Source organism: Chelonia mydas, chromosome 10, assembly GCF_015237465.2.
Source record: "Chelonia mydas isolate rCheMyd1 chromosome 10, rCheMyd1.pri.v2, whole genome shotgun sequence".
Taxonomy (NCBI): Eukaryota; Metazoa; Chordata; order Testudines; family Cheloniidae; genus Chelonia; species Chelonia mydas.
Genome location: NC_051250.2, coordinates 48,738,561 through 48,758,234, shown reverse-complemented (window position 1 = coordinate 48,758,234; position 19,674 = coordinate 48,738,561). Strand labels below are relative to the sequence as shown.

General features: G+C 42.8%; 1 protein-coding gene across 1 annotated transcript in view; it reads left to right on the top strand.

Annotated features, from left to right (window-relative positions):
• PSTPIP1 (proline-serine-threonine phosphatase interacting protein 1) overlaps positions 1-19,674 on the top strand; it is a 97,500-nt gene that overhangs the window by 18,101 nt on the left and 59,725 nt on the right. Inside the window, exons 2-3 of the mRNA XM_027830543.3 lie at positions 11,664-11,764; positions 17,212-17,286. Of these exons, the coding sequence (XP_027686344.1) occupies positions 11,664-11,764; positions 17,212-17,286 (176 nt within the window). The remainder of the gene's footprint in view (positions 1-11,663; positions 11,765-17,211; positions 17,287-19,674) is intronic.

Below are 19,674 nucleotides of genomic sequence, written 5' to 3'. Positions count from 1 at the left end.
AAGGAGGTGGGAGAGAAAACAGCAATAAGAAAATATATTCCAACTTGCCCACTTCATCACCCCTTGACTTTTGCACCACCACCCTGAGGAGATGATTGTCCGAAAACTCTGAGGATAATTGTGTGGAGTTTCCTGCCACTCTCCCCCTTAAACCCAAACCCCGGATCCAACCTCTCAACCTGTCAGGAAGTTCAGATCCAGATTGTGTAGCATGGACCCATTTCTCATTGTTTTAGGCTGGGATTTGGGTGCCTACACTCCCTTAGGTCTCTTTGAAAATCCCACCTGAAATACGCGGGAGAGGTGTTGCAAGAGAAATGTAGGACCACAAATCCAGGCATTGTCAAGTGTCAGGGTTCCCTCACCACTCTGAACTCTGGGGTACAGATGTGGGGACCTGCATGAAAGACCCCCTAAGCTTATTTCTACCAGCTTAGGTTAAAACTTCCCCAAGGCACAAATCCTTTCCTTGTCCTTGGATGGTATTGATGCCACCACCAAGTGATTTAGACCAGAATTCAGGAAAATGGCCACTTGGAGTCCCTATTTCTCCAAAATATTCCCCCAAGCCCCCTCACCCCCTTTCCTGGGGAGACTTGAGAATAATGTACTAACCAATTGGTTACAAAGTGAGCACAGACCAAACCCTTGGGTTTTTAGGACACTGAAAATCAACCAGGTTCTTAAAAGAAAAATTTTATTTAAAAAAAAAGTAAAAGAATCACACCTGCAAAATCAGGATGGAAGGTAACTTTGCAGGGTAAATAAAAAGATTTTAAACACAGATGATTCCCCTCTAGGCTCAGCTTCAAAGTTACAAAAACAGGAATAAAACTCCCTCTTAGCGTAGGGAAAATTCACAAGCTAAAACAAAAGATAATCTAACACATTTCCTTGCCTTTACTTAAAATTTCTGTAATTTTAGATGTATCATTTCAGGTATGTTTTCAGAAAATGCTTTACCTGCCTGGTCTCTCTCTCCATCCAGAGAGGGAACAAACAAAGAGAGCACAAACAAAACCTCTCCCCCCACCCCCAGATTTGAAAGTATCCTCTTTCCCCATTGGTCCCTCTTTCCCCATTGGTCCTTCCGGTCAGGTGCCAACCAGGTTATTTGAGCTTCTTAACCTTTTCCAGGTAAAGTGATTCTGTACCTCTGGCCAGGAGGGATTTTGTGTTACTGCATACATAAATGTTGTTACCCTTCCCTTTATATTTATGACAGCAAGTTAAAAGCTTTTCACTCAGTTTCAAAAGTGGCATTGGTCAAAGCTGCAGGGGAGAAAAAAAACAACACCAAAAAGCCTCACATCATCTTCCAAACCCCACGTTAGTGTGTTGGTTTCAGGGAAGAGCTGTTCTGAAACCACTGCGGTGTAACAAACACAAGTCTGGACAGCTTGAGCTAAAGAACTAGCCTCTGTAGCTGAGCAGACTCACATGCTCTGTGGATCACGTGTAACAAACTGCCCAGTGGGCTAGACACTTCCACTGGACAGAGGAAGCTTATCCTGAGCATCTAAGGCTCACAGAAGTTTGAATCTTGAACAATGCCTCATTTATGTGATAGCAGCCATCCTAGCCAACACACAGGGAACAGAACCAAATGCCGCCAGAACATCTACAGATTGAGTCAAAACCCAAGCTTTGTAATAGGGTTGTAACAGCCTTGGCTCCTCTGTAGATTGAGCTCTGAGTGGGATCATAACACAGCAGCCAGAGGGATACACTGGTTAAATGAACCATTACAACTAATCTATTGGATGAATTTTGGTTTTTTTTTTCCGGTCAAATGAAATAAATTAACGTTTTCATTATCTGATGAGCTCTAATCAAGTTTATTCTTTACCAGATGGATGCTTTAGTTAGTATTATTTAGCAATGTGCAGGCTGATACCACCTTGAAATTTAAAATTATTGGGGACAAATATTGAACTACTATTCTCAATTTTCTTCCTGGGTTATGATCTCCTTTGTACTGCAGAAACCTGCAATGTCACAGTTATGCTTCTACCTAGTAGCTCAGCTGATTTAGGTGTATGCAGCACTTAGCGTTAGCAACAATACTTTCCAGGGAGGTCCAAATGGAAGATATAGTAAGAATCCCCAGAGCAGGCAATAAACTTCACAAAATACTCTCTTAAGGCTCAGTCCTGCAATCCTTAAAGCACTTAAGCATGTGCTTAAATTTAGGCATGTGGGTAGTCTCATGGTTTGAGTGGAACTTGTCGCCATGGGATGGTGTGCAAGTTCAAAAAGAATTAAATAAGTTCGTAGAGGATAGGTCTATCAATGGCTATTAGCCAAGATGATCAGGGATGCAACCCCATGCTCCAGGTGTCCCTAAACCTCCAAGTGCCCGAAGCTGGGATTGGACAACGGGATGGATCATTCAATATTGCTTTGTTCTCTTCATTCCCAGGCACTGAAGCATTTGGTGCTGGCCACTATCAGAGACGGGACACTGAGCTAGATGGACCATTGGTCAGATCCAGAGTGGCTCTTCTTATGAGTGCTTTGCTGGATTGGGGTCAGAGGGCAGAGCTCCTTGGAGGACTTAGCCTTTAACAACAACCTCTAAATGAGAGATTCCCAGGCTGTGCACTGTGGAGCACTTGATGCTGGTCCACAGAGAACTATCTGGTCACATTGTTCTGGCTCCCCTCTCTCTTCACTTTTAGCTGAAGGGAAGGGGAAAAGACATCAAGTCTTTCCCCCTATGTGCTTTCTCATGTAAGCAGTTGCTGACTTTGCCACAAAGATGATGAATGAGAGCGGTGGAAGTTTCTGCAATCACGAATGGGAGTGGAAGGTGGTGCCAGGACTGTGTCTCACTCAAGATGCGGTCCACCCCATGAAAAAAGTTTGGTAACCTTTGGCTTTAGATCATAGACCAAGATGGATTCAAACTAGTAATGGAATAAGCTCAAAGCAATACCCAAATATCTCAAAAAAAGAAAAGGAGGACTTGTGGCTCCTTAGAGACTAACAAATTTAGTTGAGCATAAGCTTTCATGAGCTACAGCAAACCCATTATCTCAGTTACACTAAAATTGTCAAGCAGTTTCTTGTTAGAGATTTAAGATCTGCTGGACAAGGTAGATTAGATACTCCTTTTTGGTGACATGACTATGGGCAAATCCTCTTTTGTGTTCATCTAAATTTCACCTAATTGGAATCTCTTTCCTGACAAACAGACATAAAATTATCCCAGTGACTTTACAGATGGACATCTCTTCTTATTTCAGACAGCTGTTAAATACTGTTTGTGACAAAATCTAGCACTCATATCATTTATTCTCCTAATTTTTAAAAATTAAATGGCTTAATTGTTTTGTCACTTTTAAATACAAATATACTTCCAAGTCATCTCACAAGAAACTAATAACATTAGCAGTGACCTTCAAAATTTGTAATGAAGAACCACAATTTATCATTCAAATATGTATATATTGTTGTGTCTTCTGGTATGTGGTCAGAAACTGGAGTTAATGTAGGAAATTAGTAACAGGGTTTGATCTAATAGATACTTTATTTCATTGGGGAAATTATTTTTAGAATTTATTTTTATATAGAACATTATAAAATGTAATATGTGAATTCTGAGCACCTTGCAAGGGTGCCACTTTATTAATAAATAACTTGAAATCATAATTGCTTCTCCCCTTCCCCCATTGGTTAGTGATTTAGCTTCAATGTCAAATTTACTGTATTTGAAAGTTAAAAGATATTTCTTCTAATTGTCAGCCCAGCAAAATTAAACTTAACATATGAAAATCAGGGTGGGGACTCTTAAGAGACTGAAAGAACAGAGGTCAGTATTTGACAGATAATAACTGATGCGTGAAGCAGAACAGAAGCCAGCTCATTCTCCCACAGCACTGCAGAGCCAGAGCAGCCTATATGTAAAAACGTCATTTTTTATCAGTAAAGTCAGTAAGAAACAAACAGGAAGCAGATCCGTTGAGATCCTCACTGTACATACTCACTTTCCAAAAGAGGTGAATGACAAAGGCATCCCCTCCACATGCTGTTAGGTAGGAATGTAGACAGAACCATACAAATTCAATTACTGATGATATTCCTGCAGACATTAAGGGCTGAATTCCGGTGTCTGCACTCGGACGTGTACTGAGGCAGGAGAATAAGGAGGGGACCAGGTGTAGCCCAGAGCCCTTCAGGAATCACTGCGAGCCGTCCACTCTCACTGCTATTAAAAATAATATTGTGTGCTAGTCCCATTACCACCTGAGGGACTCCAGCAAGAATGCCAAGCAGTGCCATAGCCATGCCCCTAAATGGACCAGCCCTGCCACCTGAAGCCGCATAGTTCTTCAGGGAACCTTTGCCTGCCTCTTGTGTAGATGTGCTGCAGAAACTCATGGCCCCCTGTTGTTGCCAAGAATCTAGATTACTCGTGCAGAGAGCATCATGATTTAGTCTTGAATATAGTATCACTTTTTTCTTACATTTATTAGACATTAGAACAATCACTCCATTACAAATAAATACTTGAATGACTTCTAGCAGTTGAAGGATAGGCACATTTGCTAGAACCACTGCTGTGGCTCCTCAGTCTGCTTGAAATGGGACAACATTAATGCGCACGAAGGGAACTTTGAGCGTGTGCCAGCAGGATCTAAAATTTACACCGCTCTGGTGAGGACTAATGCACCATGTAGACAAGCCCATGTTCTCTCTGGCACTTGGCCTGGGAATTTATTATAGAATATTTTGACAGCTGTTATGAGTGTTAACTCTTGGGTTAAAGATCTGGCTTTATTTTCCCAAGTTTTCTTTCTTGCATTTTTAAGCTCTTATTGCAATTTGTAGCATTGTGTGTTGCTCCACGGGGGGATGCACCATGTGTGCAATTTGTTTAATTTCCTCTGGGCAGCTTTTCTTGGGCATGAAAGGGAGCTTTGGGTCTTCTTCAGGCTTTTTAACAACGCACTGCTACCCAGCATTTCTAACTGCATTTCCAGCATTAGAGATGGTATTAAGTGTTGAATGTCAGCCTTGGAAGATTAAGGAAATACTACTACAGAGAGATAAACAAGTGTGCCCAAATTTCCCATTGTGTGCAATCCTGGTTACCTGGTACCTAGTATACCCTGGCTTGGTGTACAGCAGATGTTGAATTTCTCACTTTCTTGCCGAGTAAGGATACTCCCTTTCCTGTGGATACCCATAATGTCCTGTGTCCAGGAGCACAGCTAGCCATTGAGAGGTGGCTAGTCCGGAGCAGGCTGTGCTTGCCACGTTTTTCAGTGGTCTGCACAGACCTCATAATGAGACAAAAGGGACCCAGTGCAGAGAATGTAGGCATTGCCTTATTATTACTAGACCAGTGGGCCAGCTAGTCTGGTATCTCATGTCTAGCAGTGACTGTTGTCAGGTGCTTCCAGACAATTATGGAATGAACAATTATAGAATGTCTGTATACATATCACCACTGGTACAATGATCAACACTTCCGCCACAACACACCTTTCAAGATCCATGGTTCCTATACATGCCTAGCACAACATGTTGTGTAAGTCCTCCCGTGCACTAAATGGCCCAATAGAAACTATGTGGTGAAGCCAGACAATCAGTATGCCAGGGATGAAAGTAAAATTGAAAACTCTAGCACCCCCAGAAGGGCCAGGGCCTTAGGCAGAAGGGGCGGGGCTGAGGGGGGTGTCAGTGTCCCCCAGTCAGCCCTTCCGCGCTGCCTGGCCCACGCTGCCCGGGGCTCCAGTGGCAATTTAAAGGCCAATGCACACGAGAAAATTTTGTCAGCACAGCTATGCCTGTTAGGGATATAACCCTCTTCTGCACCCCACCTCCTAGTCAACATGGCTATGCAGGCAAAGCTGCTATGCTGACAGAAGAGTGCTGTGGTCGGCATAGCTAATGTCTTTTGGGGAGGTGGTGTTACTCTACCAGCAGAAAAACTCCGTCTGTCACCAGATGCTGGGCTATGTCACAAATAGCTGTGTAAGTGTAGCTGTATCGGCAGAGCCTGCATAGTGACTGTAGACTAGCCCTAAGACCACACTAGAATGAGCAGCTTGCAACAAAACTAAATGGAGAGAAAAAAACCCACCTAGAAAGGCTCCTCCAGAATATGATGGAACTTCCCTGGAAAAATTCAATCAGCCGTGGGCTATGACTTGTGTATGGAGTATATGACTGCAGCAATTGCTATCAGACATAGACCAGGGGAAGGATAAATGAGGTTCTATCACAACAGCAGCAAAAAAGCTTCCATCAGGACCTGAATTCTCAAGACATTGCACGAAAGCAGGTGGCAATCAGCTGTCAGTGGGGTTACTAAGTATCTCTCCTACTTCGGTCCTCAGATGGCAAGTGTAGGTTTGTTTTTTGTTCTTTATTTTAATCAGTGGGACAATGGCTCAGGATTTTATCTGCTCAATAGATGTGAGGTGTTAAACATATTTCCACAACAGCAGAACAGAAATAATGCTAGTGTGTGGGCGGGTGTAGCTTGCTGGCAAGGATCAGATGGGCATCTTTAACAATATCAATTTCCTGTGGTTACACCAGTGGCATGGATGGATTCACCATCCCCTTCCCAGCATCTTCTATGTAAGTTGTTGTTTTGCCTCAGTTTCTATAGGATGTGTATTTTGCTGGTAGAGGCATTTGTCTAGGACTAGTATGGGCCATTCTCCTCCTCCTCCCCTTCTCTTAACCCCGGGGCTCACTGTAAGTTTCCATTAGAAAGGAAGGAGCTGCCGCTGTCAGGAAACTGTGGCATTGGAAGCTTGTAAATGTGCAAGTGGTAGCAAAAGATTAACCACAGAAGTTAAACTTAGCACTGGGGGAAACAAAAGCTTCCGAATCCATGGAGCCACATGCTGCTCAGAATCACTGAAACCCAGAGTCCTTAGTTTAAAAGCATAACAGCAGCTGCACAAGGCTACAAGCCAGTAATCAGTCTGTGATGTTCATTCCTGAACGATGCTCAATTCCCTTCTCTTAAAGTCAGTAGCTGAAGCCTCAGTATATTTGCTTTAAAATGAAACGTAAGAATCTGGCTGTTAGTTGCCAAATGGTTCCTCCAGAGTCTCAAGTCTTGCCAAAGGGACCTAGTTCTTGGTAGATCTGGTGGGAAGGCAATACGTCAAGGCATTTATAAAACGATAAATCCTTTGAGGTCTGTGAATAGATGATGAACTAAAAGAGTAATGAATAGGGTGACCAGATGTCCCGCTTCTAAAGGGACAGTCCTGTATTTAAGCCCTCCTGCAGATGTCCTGACTTTTTCTTAAAAACGAGCAAATTGTCCTGTATTTTCTGGCTCACCCTGCATCAGTACTGGTGGGTCCTGCTGCTGGCTGCATCCCGCTCACCAGCTGCCCACCCACCAGTGGTGAGTGGGGGGGGGGGGAGTCCAGTGGCCAACGATGGGTGTGGGTGTGTAAGGCTGGTGGCGAAGTGAGGATACAGCTCGTGGGGCCAGCCGCACCCCCTGCTGGTCTGTCAATGTAGCCCCCGTTGTGTGCCGGCTCTCGGCCAGCAGGGCCTGCCGTCGTCCTGTTTCCGGCTGGTGCTGGCTATGCGCTGCGGTGGCTGGTGAGTGCAGTTACGTGTTGCCTCTGCTGTCCACTCAGTGGGTGCTCCCCCTCTCACTGACCTCTCCCTGCTTTGCCCCTTCACCACCCCAGCCCCGCTGCTCCTCCATATCCCCCCCAGTGGGGCACATCTCACTAGGGTAACCAGATGTCCTGATTTTATAGGGACAGTCCCGATTTTTGGGTCTTTTTCTTATATAGGCTCCTATTACCCCCCCACCCCTGTCCCGATTTTTCACACTTGCTGTTTGGTCACCCTACATCCCACTCCCAGCTACTGGTTGGAGCACTCAGCTCACCGACAGCCTGGTTGGTAGGCTGGCTCCTTCCTTCCCCCCTGCCTCTGGCTGGGCTGGCGCCCCAGGAAAGCCAAAGACCCTCTGGCCTAGGGTGCTGACCAGGAGGAACCCAGCCCTGCCTGTGTCAAAGCCCCGCAGAGCGCTGGCACGGGGAAGCTTCTCTGCCCCTCAGCTAAGCTCTGGAGTGGCCGCAGTGGCGGCGGCGGCGGGGGGCAAAGGGGGAAGCGATTTCCAGCCTGTTCACGCCCTGACTCTGCAGGCTCCGCAGCAGCCCCCAGGCAGGGGCTTCCCTCTTCACCCACCCCCCTCATCCTGGGTCCTGCCCCCAGGTAGTGCAGGGCTGCTCCATCCCCTAGGTACCCTCCCCTTCTGAGCCGCCCCCTGGGCCCTGGTGCACAATGCATCCTTAAGGCTTACCCCTAAAGCCTTAAAGATAAGAAGGTAAATAAAAAGAATCCAACTACACAGTATTTTTTTAATGGGGCTCAGTCAACTTGATGTTAATTTGAATGTTTGTACTGCATAGCTCTGATTGATTGCCATTGAACTCGCTTGAATACGAGTAATTTTACCAGGTGCCCCGCATTCAGCATAGGGAAATATGGTCACCCTAGTAATGAATACTTTTGCAAACTTCATGTTGGACAGTAAGCAATTTGGGGATGGGCCTGTAATGTCCTGTATTACACCAACTCATTTAAGCTTTTATAAGCTACATAATGCAATACTACTATTTAATTATTGTAACACTCATGTAATGTATGGCACCCTATTTTTATACTATAGCCATTCTAGAGATAGATAAACCAAAGTACTCAAAGTTAAAATGGGGCCCAGAATGTGAGTCAGTGGCAGAACCAGGAAACAGAACCCAGGAGTCCTGGCTCCCAGGGCTATGCTCTAAGCATTTGACAGTTTTATAGACCCCCTTTCCCTCCCCCTTTTTTTTGGTTTCTGGACTTTCCCTAGCTTGGTGGCCCTCCATATCCTTTTGAATCTAATTCACCATTGACGCTTCCATACAAATCTGCAAGTCAGTGAGAAGTGGCCAAATGCAAGTAAAAATGACCCTGGTACTGCAAAGCCTTCAATTAAAAAATGCAAAATAAAATAATCACTGCATGCAACAGTGAAGGAGTAGCTGGTTCTTGGTAGCTACTTTCAGTGCTTCAGACCAATTTAATACTCCATAGGTTCCCTGTGCACGCTTATAATTTCACTGCATAGCCATGCATCACAGCAACTTTTTAGAGCCTATGATGCCGCATCTGCTTTAGCGAGAGATGGATTTAGGGATGGGAAGATTCTTCACAGCTTGTGTATTATCTTTGGAATTGCTCAAACAGAGTAGCTGATACGTTGGCATGATGATAAAATACTTCAGCTGTTCTCCTGTGTAGGCTTTAATGGTATGTTATGGAGCCTCCCATGCAAAAACTAAGATGGGCCAAAATCACTAGTGCAACCTCATGGCTGTGAAACAAGTTCTTCAGGCTTTTACAACTGGACTATCAATTTTCTGTAGACAGAGTGCATTACAGCATGTTGCTGTCTTGCAGGGAAGCCCTGGCAGGAGTGGATCGTCTGGGAGTGGTATGCCTTTGTCTGTTCTTCTCAGAGAACTGACGTGCGCGTTAGCTCCTCTTCCACAAGAGTGCTCAAAATGTAACCCACCAGTGATCAGTATAGTCTCTCCACCTTTTAAGCATATCTGAGACCTCCTGGAGAGAGACAGGGAAATGCCATGGGTTCTCATGCCACCAATACTCTGATGACAAACAGCTTGAGGTTGTATTGGAACAAACACAAAATCAACGTCCAAATAATTAAATTACGTATTCAAAAGGAGGAAAAACACCCTAATAGTACATCTAATGTGCCGAGGTACAAATGAAATACCTTATATGGCTGGCATAAAAATTAACTCCAAATATACTTAAAGGTTATGAAGTTCTGACTACATATCTAGGGTGGAATCCTGGCCCTGCTGAAGTCAATGGGAGTTTTGTCATTGACTTCAATGGAGCCAGAATTTCATCCTTAATGTTTAAAACACAGGTATAATGCTGATATGGAGAAAGTGTTTGTATATCACTTTCTTGGCTTCGTTGATGGAAGTTTTAGACTACACTATTATTGAATGAGGACAAATCATGAAGTCCTTTTCCAAAGGGCTAAGGGTCAGAACTGACAGATTTCCAGAATAAAACCTGCCCCATGAAGCTAGAGTAGAAACCAAAAACAAACACAAAAAGGCATTATTTGCTTGTTAGTGGAGCTATTAATAGGTTCATTTTTATATTACATCTTTGCTTTAAAATAATTCAATATATTATTCGATAAACTTGGTTGATCATCTGAGTTAGGCTGGATAATTAAGCTCTCTAATCCATTGGTAAGCTTTAGAAAAAAATCCAGTTGACTTTGGACAATAAACCTCTGACTGCTAGAACCTGGGCTTGGACAACAGGGGGTGGATTACTCTATAATTGCCCTCTTCTGTGCATTCCCTCTAAAAGCATCTGGCACCAGCCACTGTCAGAAGACAGGATACAAGGCTAGATGGACCATTTGTCTGACCCAGTGTGGCCGTTCTTATGTGCCATCATCACAGACTGTGATAAGGACTAAAATAATCATATTTTCCTGAAAATTTTATTTATGTAGCTTCTAATGTGCATTCCTTATAGATACTGAAGGGTGAGCCTCTGAATGTTTGGAAATTCAGATATTAATGCTTAACCTCTATATAGCACTTTGTAGCTTCAACTCTTATCTGACAACCAGAGAAAGTTCACACAAAAGCCCTGGAAGGAACCTAAGAATTATCTTACATGTGGTGAAACAGAGGCAAAGATGTTAAATGACCAGCTGAAGGTTACAACAGGTGTCTGTGTAAGAGATAGAACAGAGAAACTACTGACTTTCAGATCTGTGCTCAAAACCATTTCTCCCTTTCTGATAAATGCCAACGTTTCAGAAACATCTCAGATTCTGGTCTTGTCAGACTTTTTCATTCAGCTAAATTGGGCTGGAGATCTCTGATGCACTACCTCCCTTTAGGATATTTCAGTACTTGTTGCATCTGGATGGGTTGGGATGTAAAGTAATGTTATGGCAGGTGTCACCAAGTGACACTCTTACATTTAGTCTTCCAAGTTCTTTCTTAGAGTACGAGCAAATGTTCAGTCTTGGAAAGACATGCTGTGTATTGTTATATTTGAACGTTGTGAGCAGCAGGAGAGTTTGCTCTCTGACTTGTTCTATAATTAGCAGCAATTCTTAAAGTAGAGTTGCTCCCTGGGAACTACGCATTGGTGTTGGGCTGAGATTCTTGAAAGAAGAAATTGCCTACATGCCTTTTGACCATGTTTGTTCCAGGACTGATATATGTGTGTAAATAAAACAAATTATGCTTAGACCATTCCCAGACACCATGTCACTAATTTCTCCACCACTGCGAACTGACCTGCAAGACCCTGGGGACATCTGCTGCTGCTCTGCAGGAGAGCAACAATAACATAAGAATAGGCTCTCTCGTAGTAAGTTAGCACACCCACCTTTTGTGAGAACCCCCTTATATGGAGAGGCAGTAAGAAAAATAATTTTTGAAAAGTTACTTTGTTTAAGTTGTGTTGATTTACACTCTGGGCAGAGGTTAAAGTTAGTTCTTATTTTTTCCAAACTGATTTGCTTAGCACTACTTACAGTAGGTTTCGAGTGCACTTGAGAATGGTGTCTGCTAATCAACTTACACAACTGTTCGCCTTTGTGATTTCAGTGCAAGGAATTCACCGTCCACTCGGGCTATGAGGTGCTTCTCCAGCGAATGTTGGATGGGAGAAAGATGGCAAAAGATGTGGAGGACTTGCTCAAACAGAGGTAAGAAGTGATGGTGAAGGAGGTATGAAAAACTATTTATGAACTCATCTCTCCTACTCCTGATCACTCTTGCAGGAACTGCAGGAGGATTCTGCGGGTCACTTCAGAATTTGATTCGGAGAGTAGAGTCATACATGTTTTTAATAGAGAAGTCTGTACAGAAATGATCTGAGAGCCAACGAGTTCTTAGCAGCAAAGTCAGACACCACGCTGGCATATGAATCATTTGAATGATGACCCACCCCCCTCCCTCACACTCCGCATAGCTAATTTAAGACATATTTCCAAAAATGAAATGAATGAAAATAAACAATGTCAGAATTACACCTTGTCATGCAGTTAAACAGTGTTTGCAGGAGGAATCATAGACATGAGCAAGAGGAAAGACTAAGTCATCTAGCCCTCTCTACCAATGCAGGATTTTTCCCCTTGCACTATACGTAGAGATAGACCTGAGTTTCAAAGTTAAGATCCAAATTTTCCCCAAGATTTTTTTTGAGGTGGGTGCAATAGGAGGAGGTTTGGAAGGACTTTTCATCCCGAGTTCCACTCAGACCCATCTCTAATCAGTTCTGTGTTTGTAAATACATACTTAACTGCACACGCCCAATTTATTGACTAAAGCAGCAATCCTCTTTATTAACATCCAGAAGCGAAACATCACTGTTTTCCCTCGTTCACAGAAAGCCAGTGCTTACACATATTATAATATGCTATTAGCCTCAGTGGCTCAATTTCCTATAATTACTGAAAATTGATCTTTCTTTTGGTGTAACCAGGGGTATGTATGGTAGCTCTGCATAGACCTTTCCCAGGCATTCTGGGATTGACCATATTATTCTTCCATCTTTTCAGGACTAGGTCCTTGTTCCTAGACCCTCTTTGAATGTACTGTGCGCATGTGTGTCCATCTGCAGCCTGTTTCTCACAGGTTGTCCCATAGAAACGTGTAGTAGTTGCCATTAGGTTCTTGGTTTAGAAAATATACAGAAACAGGGGCCGCTCTTCAGTCTCATTTTTGTCCTTCATCTTTAGCTGAGACTTAGAAAAGTTCTGTTCAGTATTTGGTTCCAGTTTTAATTGGCTGTATTTAACATCTTGAAGCCACCACATACGCTGTATCATGCTACCCCAAAGGCTGTTAACTCACTGAAATGTAAATAGTCTCCCACAAACATTTAAGTGGTTTGGGTTGATTTCCTTGATCAGTAATGGAAGCGTCTTTTACTGTGTCACACAATCCCTCAGCAGTCTCATAACAGCATTAGGTGAACTGTACCCATTTAAAGTGAGTTTTGTGGCTCATTAAACTTCTGGAGATCAAATCCTTTCTTGCACGTGTCTGTAGTAGCTAGGAATTATAATATGTGATTGAGATTATGGAGGGGTGGAGGTGGGGGGTTTCCATCATTTGCAGGATAAGCCTAACCATGGGTTGCAGTATGTGCAAAAAGGACTTTCCACAAAGGAGGAGAAAGATTGATCTCAAAGCCATTCTGAAACAAGTAGCTGAAGAAATCTGTCAGAATTGTTGTTTCCATGAATTCTCACCCTCCTCCAACCCACTCCTCTTACCGATAGTCCTGTATGTGTAAGTATGTGCGCACTTGCGGCAGCTGTCAGAATCTCTCTACTTTTGGCTAGAGATGCATTGAAGCTGCCTCTCCCAAGAGTGATGCAAGTGCATGTTGGTTAGAAGGACAGAAGAGGGATGGGACAAACCAAACCTTTACTCTTGGAAGCCACATGAGTCATAGTCAGTGGTTTTATCACAGCAGCTGTTGAAAGGGCCTTGTTGACACCAACAACGGGTGCAATTTTGCCACCTATTTCAAATGCAAACAGATTCTGTTCCCATTCTGTTCTATGCACAAGGATGGCATAAAGTTATGGGGAGGATTAGGACAATGTTTCTTTGGGACAAACAGCAAACTTAACTCACTCATTTTACATAAATGCTATGCATGTAAGATTGTTAGGTCCTTCCATCCCTGTTTCTTTCAGTCTGGTTATATTTTCAGGCTCTCTTCACAAAGGCTTAGAAACCTACCTTTTGTTTTAAATGAGAACTGCAGTTCTCTTTTATGGGGCCCAAACATTGATTCTATTAACAACTCCTGTAAGTCCCCTCCATCTTATCGGCAGTCTTGGTCAGCCTATGCATAGATCCAGCACTGTCAAACATGGGAATTCAAAAGTCATAAGTCATTCCCTCACCCCGGCCCCCAAAACCATGAGGTTTAAAAAAAATGCATTTTGCCCTCTGATTTTAGGACCTTTAAAGGTTCACATTCTGTGCAACTTTCATTAAAAAAACGTAAGCTGAGAGTCTCATGCAAATCACCCAACTGCAGGACCTGGGGCTTTCGGAAAAACAGCAGTATCATGAGAGCTGGCAAAACCCTTTGGTCACCATAGCACCACCTGAGTTTAAAAGATTCCCCATCTCCAATTCAAAACAAACAAAGAGCCCTATCACAAACCCCTCAATTTACCATGCAGTTTTTGTTCATGGATGATTATCTAGTTTTTCATGCCTATAATCACAGAAGAATCAGAATGTTTTAACAGAACAAAGATGAATCACTCTTTCCCCATGTGCAGGGAGGAGAACTATAAACTGTCTAATTGGCTGCTCCTTGCTGTACAACTATTATTATTCAGACACAGTCCCCTTCTTCAGAACAGACATGTATTGCATACAAATCATAAGCCAACTGGCTTCTAAGAACATTATTAGAGAGAAGAGAATAAGACTCTTGTCACCATGTAAAAAAATTATCTGCTCTCTGAGCTGCACATATACAACGGGACACAATAAGCTAATGTATGACAAGATCCCACTTCAAACAGTAAAGGCTCAAAGCTCTTAGATGTCTGTTTTCAATACTTCCTTAGCAACTCCAGCTCTCACTTAAAATGCTTTTGGTAGTCCAGGCATCACCCTCTTTTGAACACTGACATGGCATTACTGCCAAGGGCCTCTAGTTGTTGCATAAGCACTCGTAGTTTTGCAATGCACTGTGCTGTGGTTTTTGCTTTGCAAAAGTTTAAAACACAAGCAGTGTGTGTAATATACACATTTGCTTGAGCCAATTTCCTGTATGTGGAATTAAGGCAGCAATTACAAATGAAAACTTAGATATTTTCTGTATTTAAAAAAAGAGAGACGGCCAGGTTAAAATTCATATCTTAAAAAATAATAAAGTGGCTCCAGTCCTCATTTGGGGCCATAAAACACACAGTGCATCCAGGGTGCATGTGCAGAAAGATGGCTTTAATCCACCTGTGCACTCCCCTGATCCTGTGCAGGTCTGGCCCCGAAGGGCCATTGCAGCATGTGGAGAATTACTGGGGAGCCCTGGCTAAAACCCTTTTCCTCAGCCACGCCCCTCCCCAGATGCAAGGAGGGGCCTGTGGCATAGAGCCACTGTGCAAGTTTTATGCTACCTGAGGATTCGCCTACACTTGGGTGATCATCCAGAGCTGGATACATTGGCTGTGGGGCTGCTTTATGCTGCTGCTCCAGTGGAGCAAAAGGCCCAAACGCAGGTGAGGATTGGAGCTGAAGTCCTTATCTAGGGCAATGACACCATCTCTTATTTTTAAAAGAGAAATAAAAAATGAATTTACTTTTCACTCTTTACTCTGCATTTCCTCTCACTTTATCCAATTAAAGTAGTCTAGTCAGTTTCACTTTGAAGGCATCTCTTGCAAATCTACTGTGTTAAACAAAGGTAGTGAAGTGCTGCTGGGACCATACTTGATATTTAGTTCCCTTTTGTCCCAGAGGATCCCAAAACCACTTGCACATACGCAGCGGCGTGTGCCCATCAACCACCACTTTGAAAGGGCATTCACCCTTGGGGTGGACTGCAGCAATAAACGGGCAGACCATACAGGGCATTGGTAAAGATGTGAAATGTCAGCAGAATAATGTATTCAAAATCTGAAATCGAGTGCAGCAGGTTGTAAAATAAGGCCTATCACAGCAAGTATGTACAGAGAAGTATTTGAAAGGCAACTAGGTGTCTTTAAAGACAGAATCAATCAAATAATCTTATTGTGGCAGGGACTTATCTGAATCCATATGGAGAACACCTGGTGTACTACTTGTGCCAGATAAACAACAAAGGACAGAGTGACAAATCAGGGAAATGGGGCTAAGATTAATGGGGCCCGTTAGGCCAAATAGCCATGCACTTGTCTGGGAATTCCTTTTGGATAAAGGGGATAACTTTCAAAAGTGCCCAATTGACTTAGGAGCCTCAGTCCCATTTCCAAAAGCAACTTGGGTTTCTAAGTGTTTTGTTTTTTTTAAATGACGAGTCCGGTGGCACCTTAAGGACTAAAGAATTATTTGGGCATAAGTTTTCATGGGTAAAAAACCCACTTCTTCAGATGCATATTTTTTTAATGAGAGTTGCACAGAATGTGAACCTTTAAAGGTCCTAAAATCAGAGGGCAAAATGCATTTTTTTTAAACCTCATGGTTTTGGGGGCCGGGGTGAGGGAATGACTTATGACTTTTGAATTCCCGTGTTTGACAGTGCTGGATCTATGCATAGGTTGACCAAGACTGCTGATAAGATGGAGGGGACTTACAGGAGTTGTTAATAGAATCAATGTTTGGGCCCCATAAAGGAGAACTACAGTTCTCATTTAAAACAAAAGGTAGGTTTCTAAGCCTTTGTGAAGAGAGCCTGAAAACATAACCAGACTGAAAGGAACAGGGATGGAAGGACCTAACAATCTTACATGCATAGCATTTATGTAAAATGAGTGAGTTAAGTTTGCTGTTTGTCCCAAAGAACCATTGTCCTAATCCTCCCCGTAATCTTATACCATCCTTGTGCATAGAACAGGATCGTTGTGGACAGAATTTGTGTGCATTTGAGATAGGTGGCAAAATTGCACCCGTTGTTGGTGTCAACAAGGCCCTTTCAACAGCTGCTGTGATAAAATCACTGACTATGACTCATGCCCAAATAAATCTGGTAGTCTTTAAGGTGCCACCAGACTCATCATTGTTTTTCTGGATACAGACTAACACAGCTACCACTCTGATATGAAGTGTTTAAGTCACTTTTGAAAATGGGACTTATGTGCAAAAGGGCACCTGTTGGGGACTCTACTTGTTTACACCAAGCATACGCCACTCACTTATCGTCCAACTTTTCCACCCAACTATGAGCCAAGCAAAAACAGAAGAGCCAATTTAATACAAAAATGTATTCTTTTTAAACAGGTAAGAGCTTCTTCGAAGTCAGAGGAGGACATCGGTGGGTGTCTTCTTAGATGAGCTTTTGATAGCAGTAGCACTGGGGAGAGAGAATAAAGATAGCTACAAACGAGTTGTTTGCATCTTAGAGTCGGCTACACATGCATTCTTGCAAACATGGGCCCAGCCTCAACAGAAGAAAATAACTAAGGAATTTTGTTAACAGGGCACAAGCAGAAGAGAGATATGGGAAAGAGCTGGTTCAAATTGCCCGAAAAGCAGGGGGACAAACCGAAATCAAGTAAGTCTTTTTCAAGTTTGTTGCATTCAAGTGCCTCCTGTTTGATACATCAGATACATGGCTTCACTGTAGAAAGGGTCAGGAACGTGCATTTCACACTGAACTAAGCTTACGTTTCAGTTGGATTGGGAAGCCTTATTATCCAGTAAAGCTCAGTTCATCTCATGAAGCATTCTTTCTCCATTTGGCCCCTCTTGGCAGCTTGGTAATAAAATGGCAATTGTTACTGGGAGTTTCCTGAACAAGTTTTTTTTCAGTATTACTGACTTCTGCAACTGGTCTGTGAAGGAATGAAAGGGAAGCGAGACTGGGACTTGGGCAGATCTAGAAATCTTATTAAAGCTTATATTAGAAATATAGGCCAAGTTCTAGAGCCACTTGAAAGGCTTTCACGCTTCAGATCTATTAACTAATGTACTGCAGCATGCTAAAACAACACATGGTGCTTCTCCATGCCCTCTACTGTTTGCTGGCATTATGTATAAGGTGCGGGGAAGGAGGAGAGGTATGCGTCGGCGGGGAATTCTACTTCCTAAACAGCGCTGCAAGACTGGTGCTATTACTGATTGACGCGGCAGTAATGAGACATCCTGTCATTACAGCCATAAGTAATAAGTAGTAGTAATGGCGTATTAAGGTGGAAGAGGATGAAGATCTGGGGTCACAGTAGTTAGGGCTGAAAGAGTGGACTCCAATCTATACAAACCTGCACTAAAGATCCCCAGGGTCACTCACCCCCTCCAGCCCAGATCTGATTTCTTAATTGCATCCTACTGGTTTGGTCAATTTATCACTCACTTCCCTCAATGTGCATATGAATTTCTGTTAGTTTTTAATGGAAAATCTGACCTCAAACCCATGGATTATTTCCTGGGCACCATCACAGCATGCAAGTACCAATCAATCACCTGTTTCACTGGCCCTCATATGCTGTGACATATCCCAGATTAAAGGGTCTATGGGGAAATGCTGAATTTGACTCTGGCCATTAATTTGAACTCTTAGATGAGCCTAGTAAAAAGCTGCGGAAAGATTTGAGGCTCATACTAAGGGACATGTCTGGCATTATTTTTCTTCACATGCTCTCCCTTTCCTTTGCTGTGGGTCTCTAAGAAAATCCAGTAAGTTAAAAGGAATATGGAAGAATTCTTTTGGCTGGGAAAATCAGTTTCTTGCAATTTCCGTTGAAGATGGTTTTAAACATTCTGATGGTTCATTTCATAGAGTGAAAATGAAAAAAGAAAAAAAAAAGACTAGTGGTTTCAGAATTGAGAGAGTGGATTAATGATGGACTGTTTCGTCTCCAGTAAATCTGTATGCCTTTTAAAAGTGCAGGACTTACAAGAAAATTTCTTCAAAATTTCCTTCCTGGCAAAGTAGGGCCAGCAGAGATCGTGCATAGAGAAATGGAGGGCTTTGGCTGCTGTTCTACAACTTCAGTAGGTAACCTATGGAAATTTGATCTAAAGATAGGGCCCAGACTTCAGCACTGGGATATGAATCTGAATTTCCCTAAAGTTTGGGGATGTTCATATCCAGGTCTTGGGTTCAGGCCCATCTCTACTTTACACTGGTATTTATACTACTTTGTCATGGACAAAGAGGTGACTACACGGGCACAATGTGTTGAAAAGCTCATTTAAAGAGGAATGTTTCTATAAAACCATGGCCAGCCTAGTGGTAGTGATCCTCTTCTCTATGATGCATATTGTCCCAGATGTCTCGCTGTAGTGGTATATTGGTGTTGAGAAGGAGAGAAAGTACCTTTCATCACTCAGCATCCTCTTTGATTGCTTAAAGAGCTACACAGATTGACTGAGAAGGGACTCTTGTTCAGGATATTGGGGTATAAACCAGACAAAACTGAGATCTAAGCATGGCACATAATGGCATGACTAATGAAAATATAATATACAGTTTTTATAGCCTATATTTTGACACCATGTCATGTTTTTGTTTGCTTGCCTGGATATATGCTGGAGACAGCAACTCTGCACCTAAGAAGCAATTCAGTCAGAGAGACTCAGAGAGCGAACAAACATACTAGTGATAGTCAAAAAGTTTCTAAAAGAACTGCACCACAACTAACCTCACATTCCACATTCTAACTGCCTAGCCATTAAATGAAACAAAACTTTTAAGTCTATTTGAAATAGTGTCATCTGGTCACTCCCAATAGTATTCCAAAATTTAGACTGAACCAGGAATAAAATGTCTCGGCGTGTTCAAATGCAGCTTTTGAAGCTGCATCTGGGGAGCAGTAAATCTGAAATGTAACCTAAGGATTTTGCTAAGCATTTGAATTTGTGACTCATATTCAACAATTAGCAGGAAAAACAGCTTCAGTTTTTCTTGCAGAGCACTTCAGTGAACTTCCTGTGTCATGCC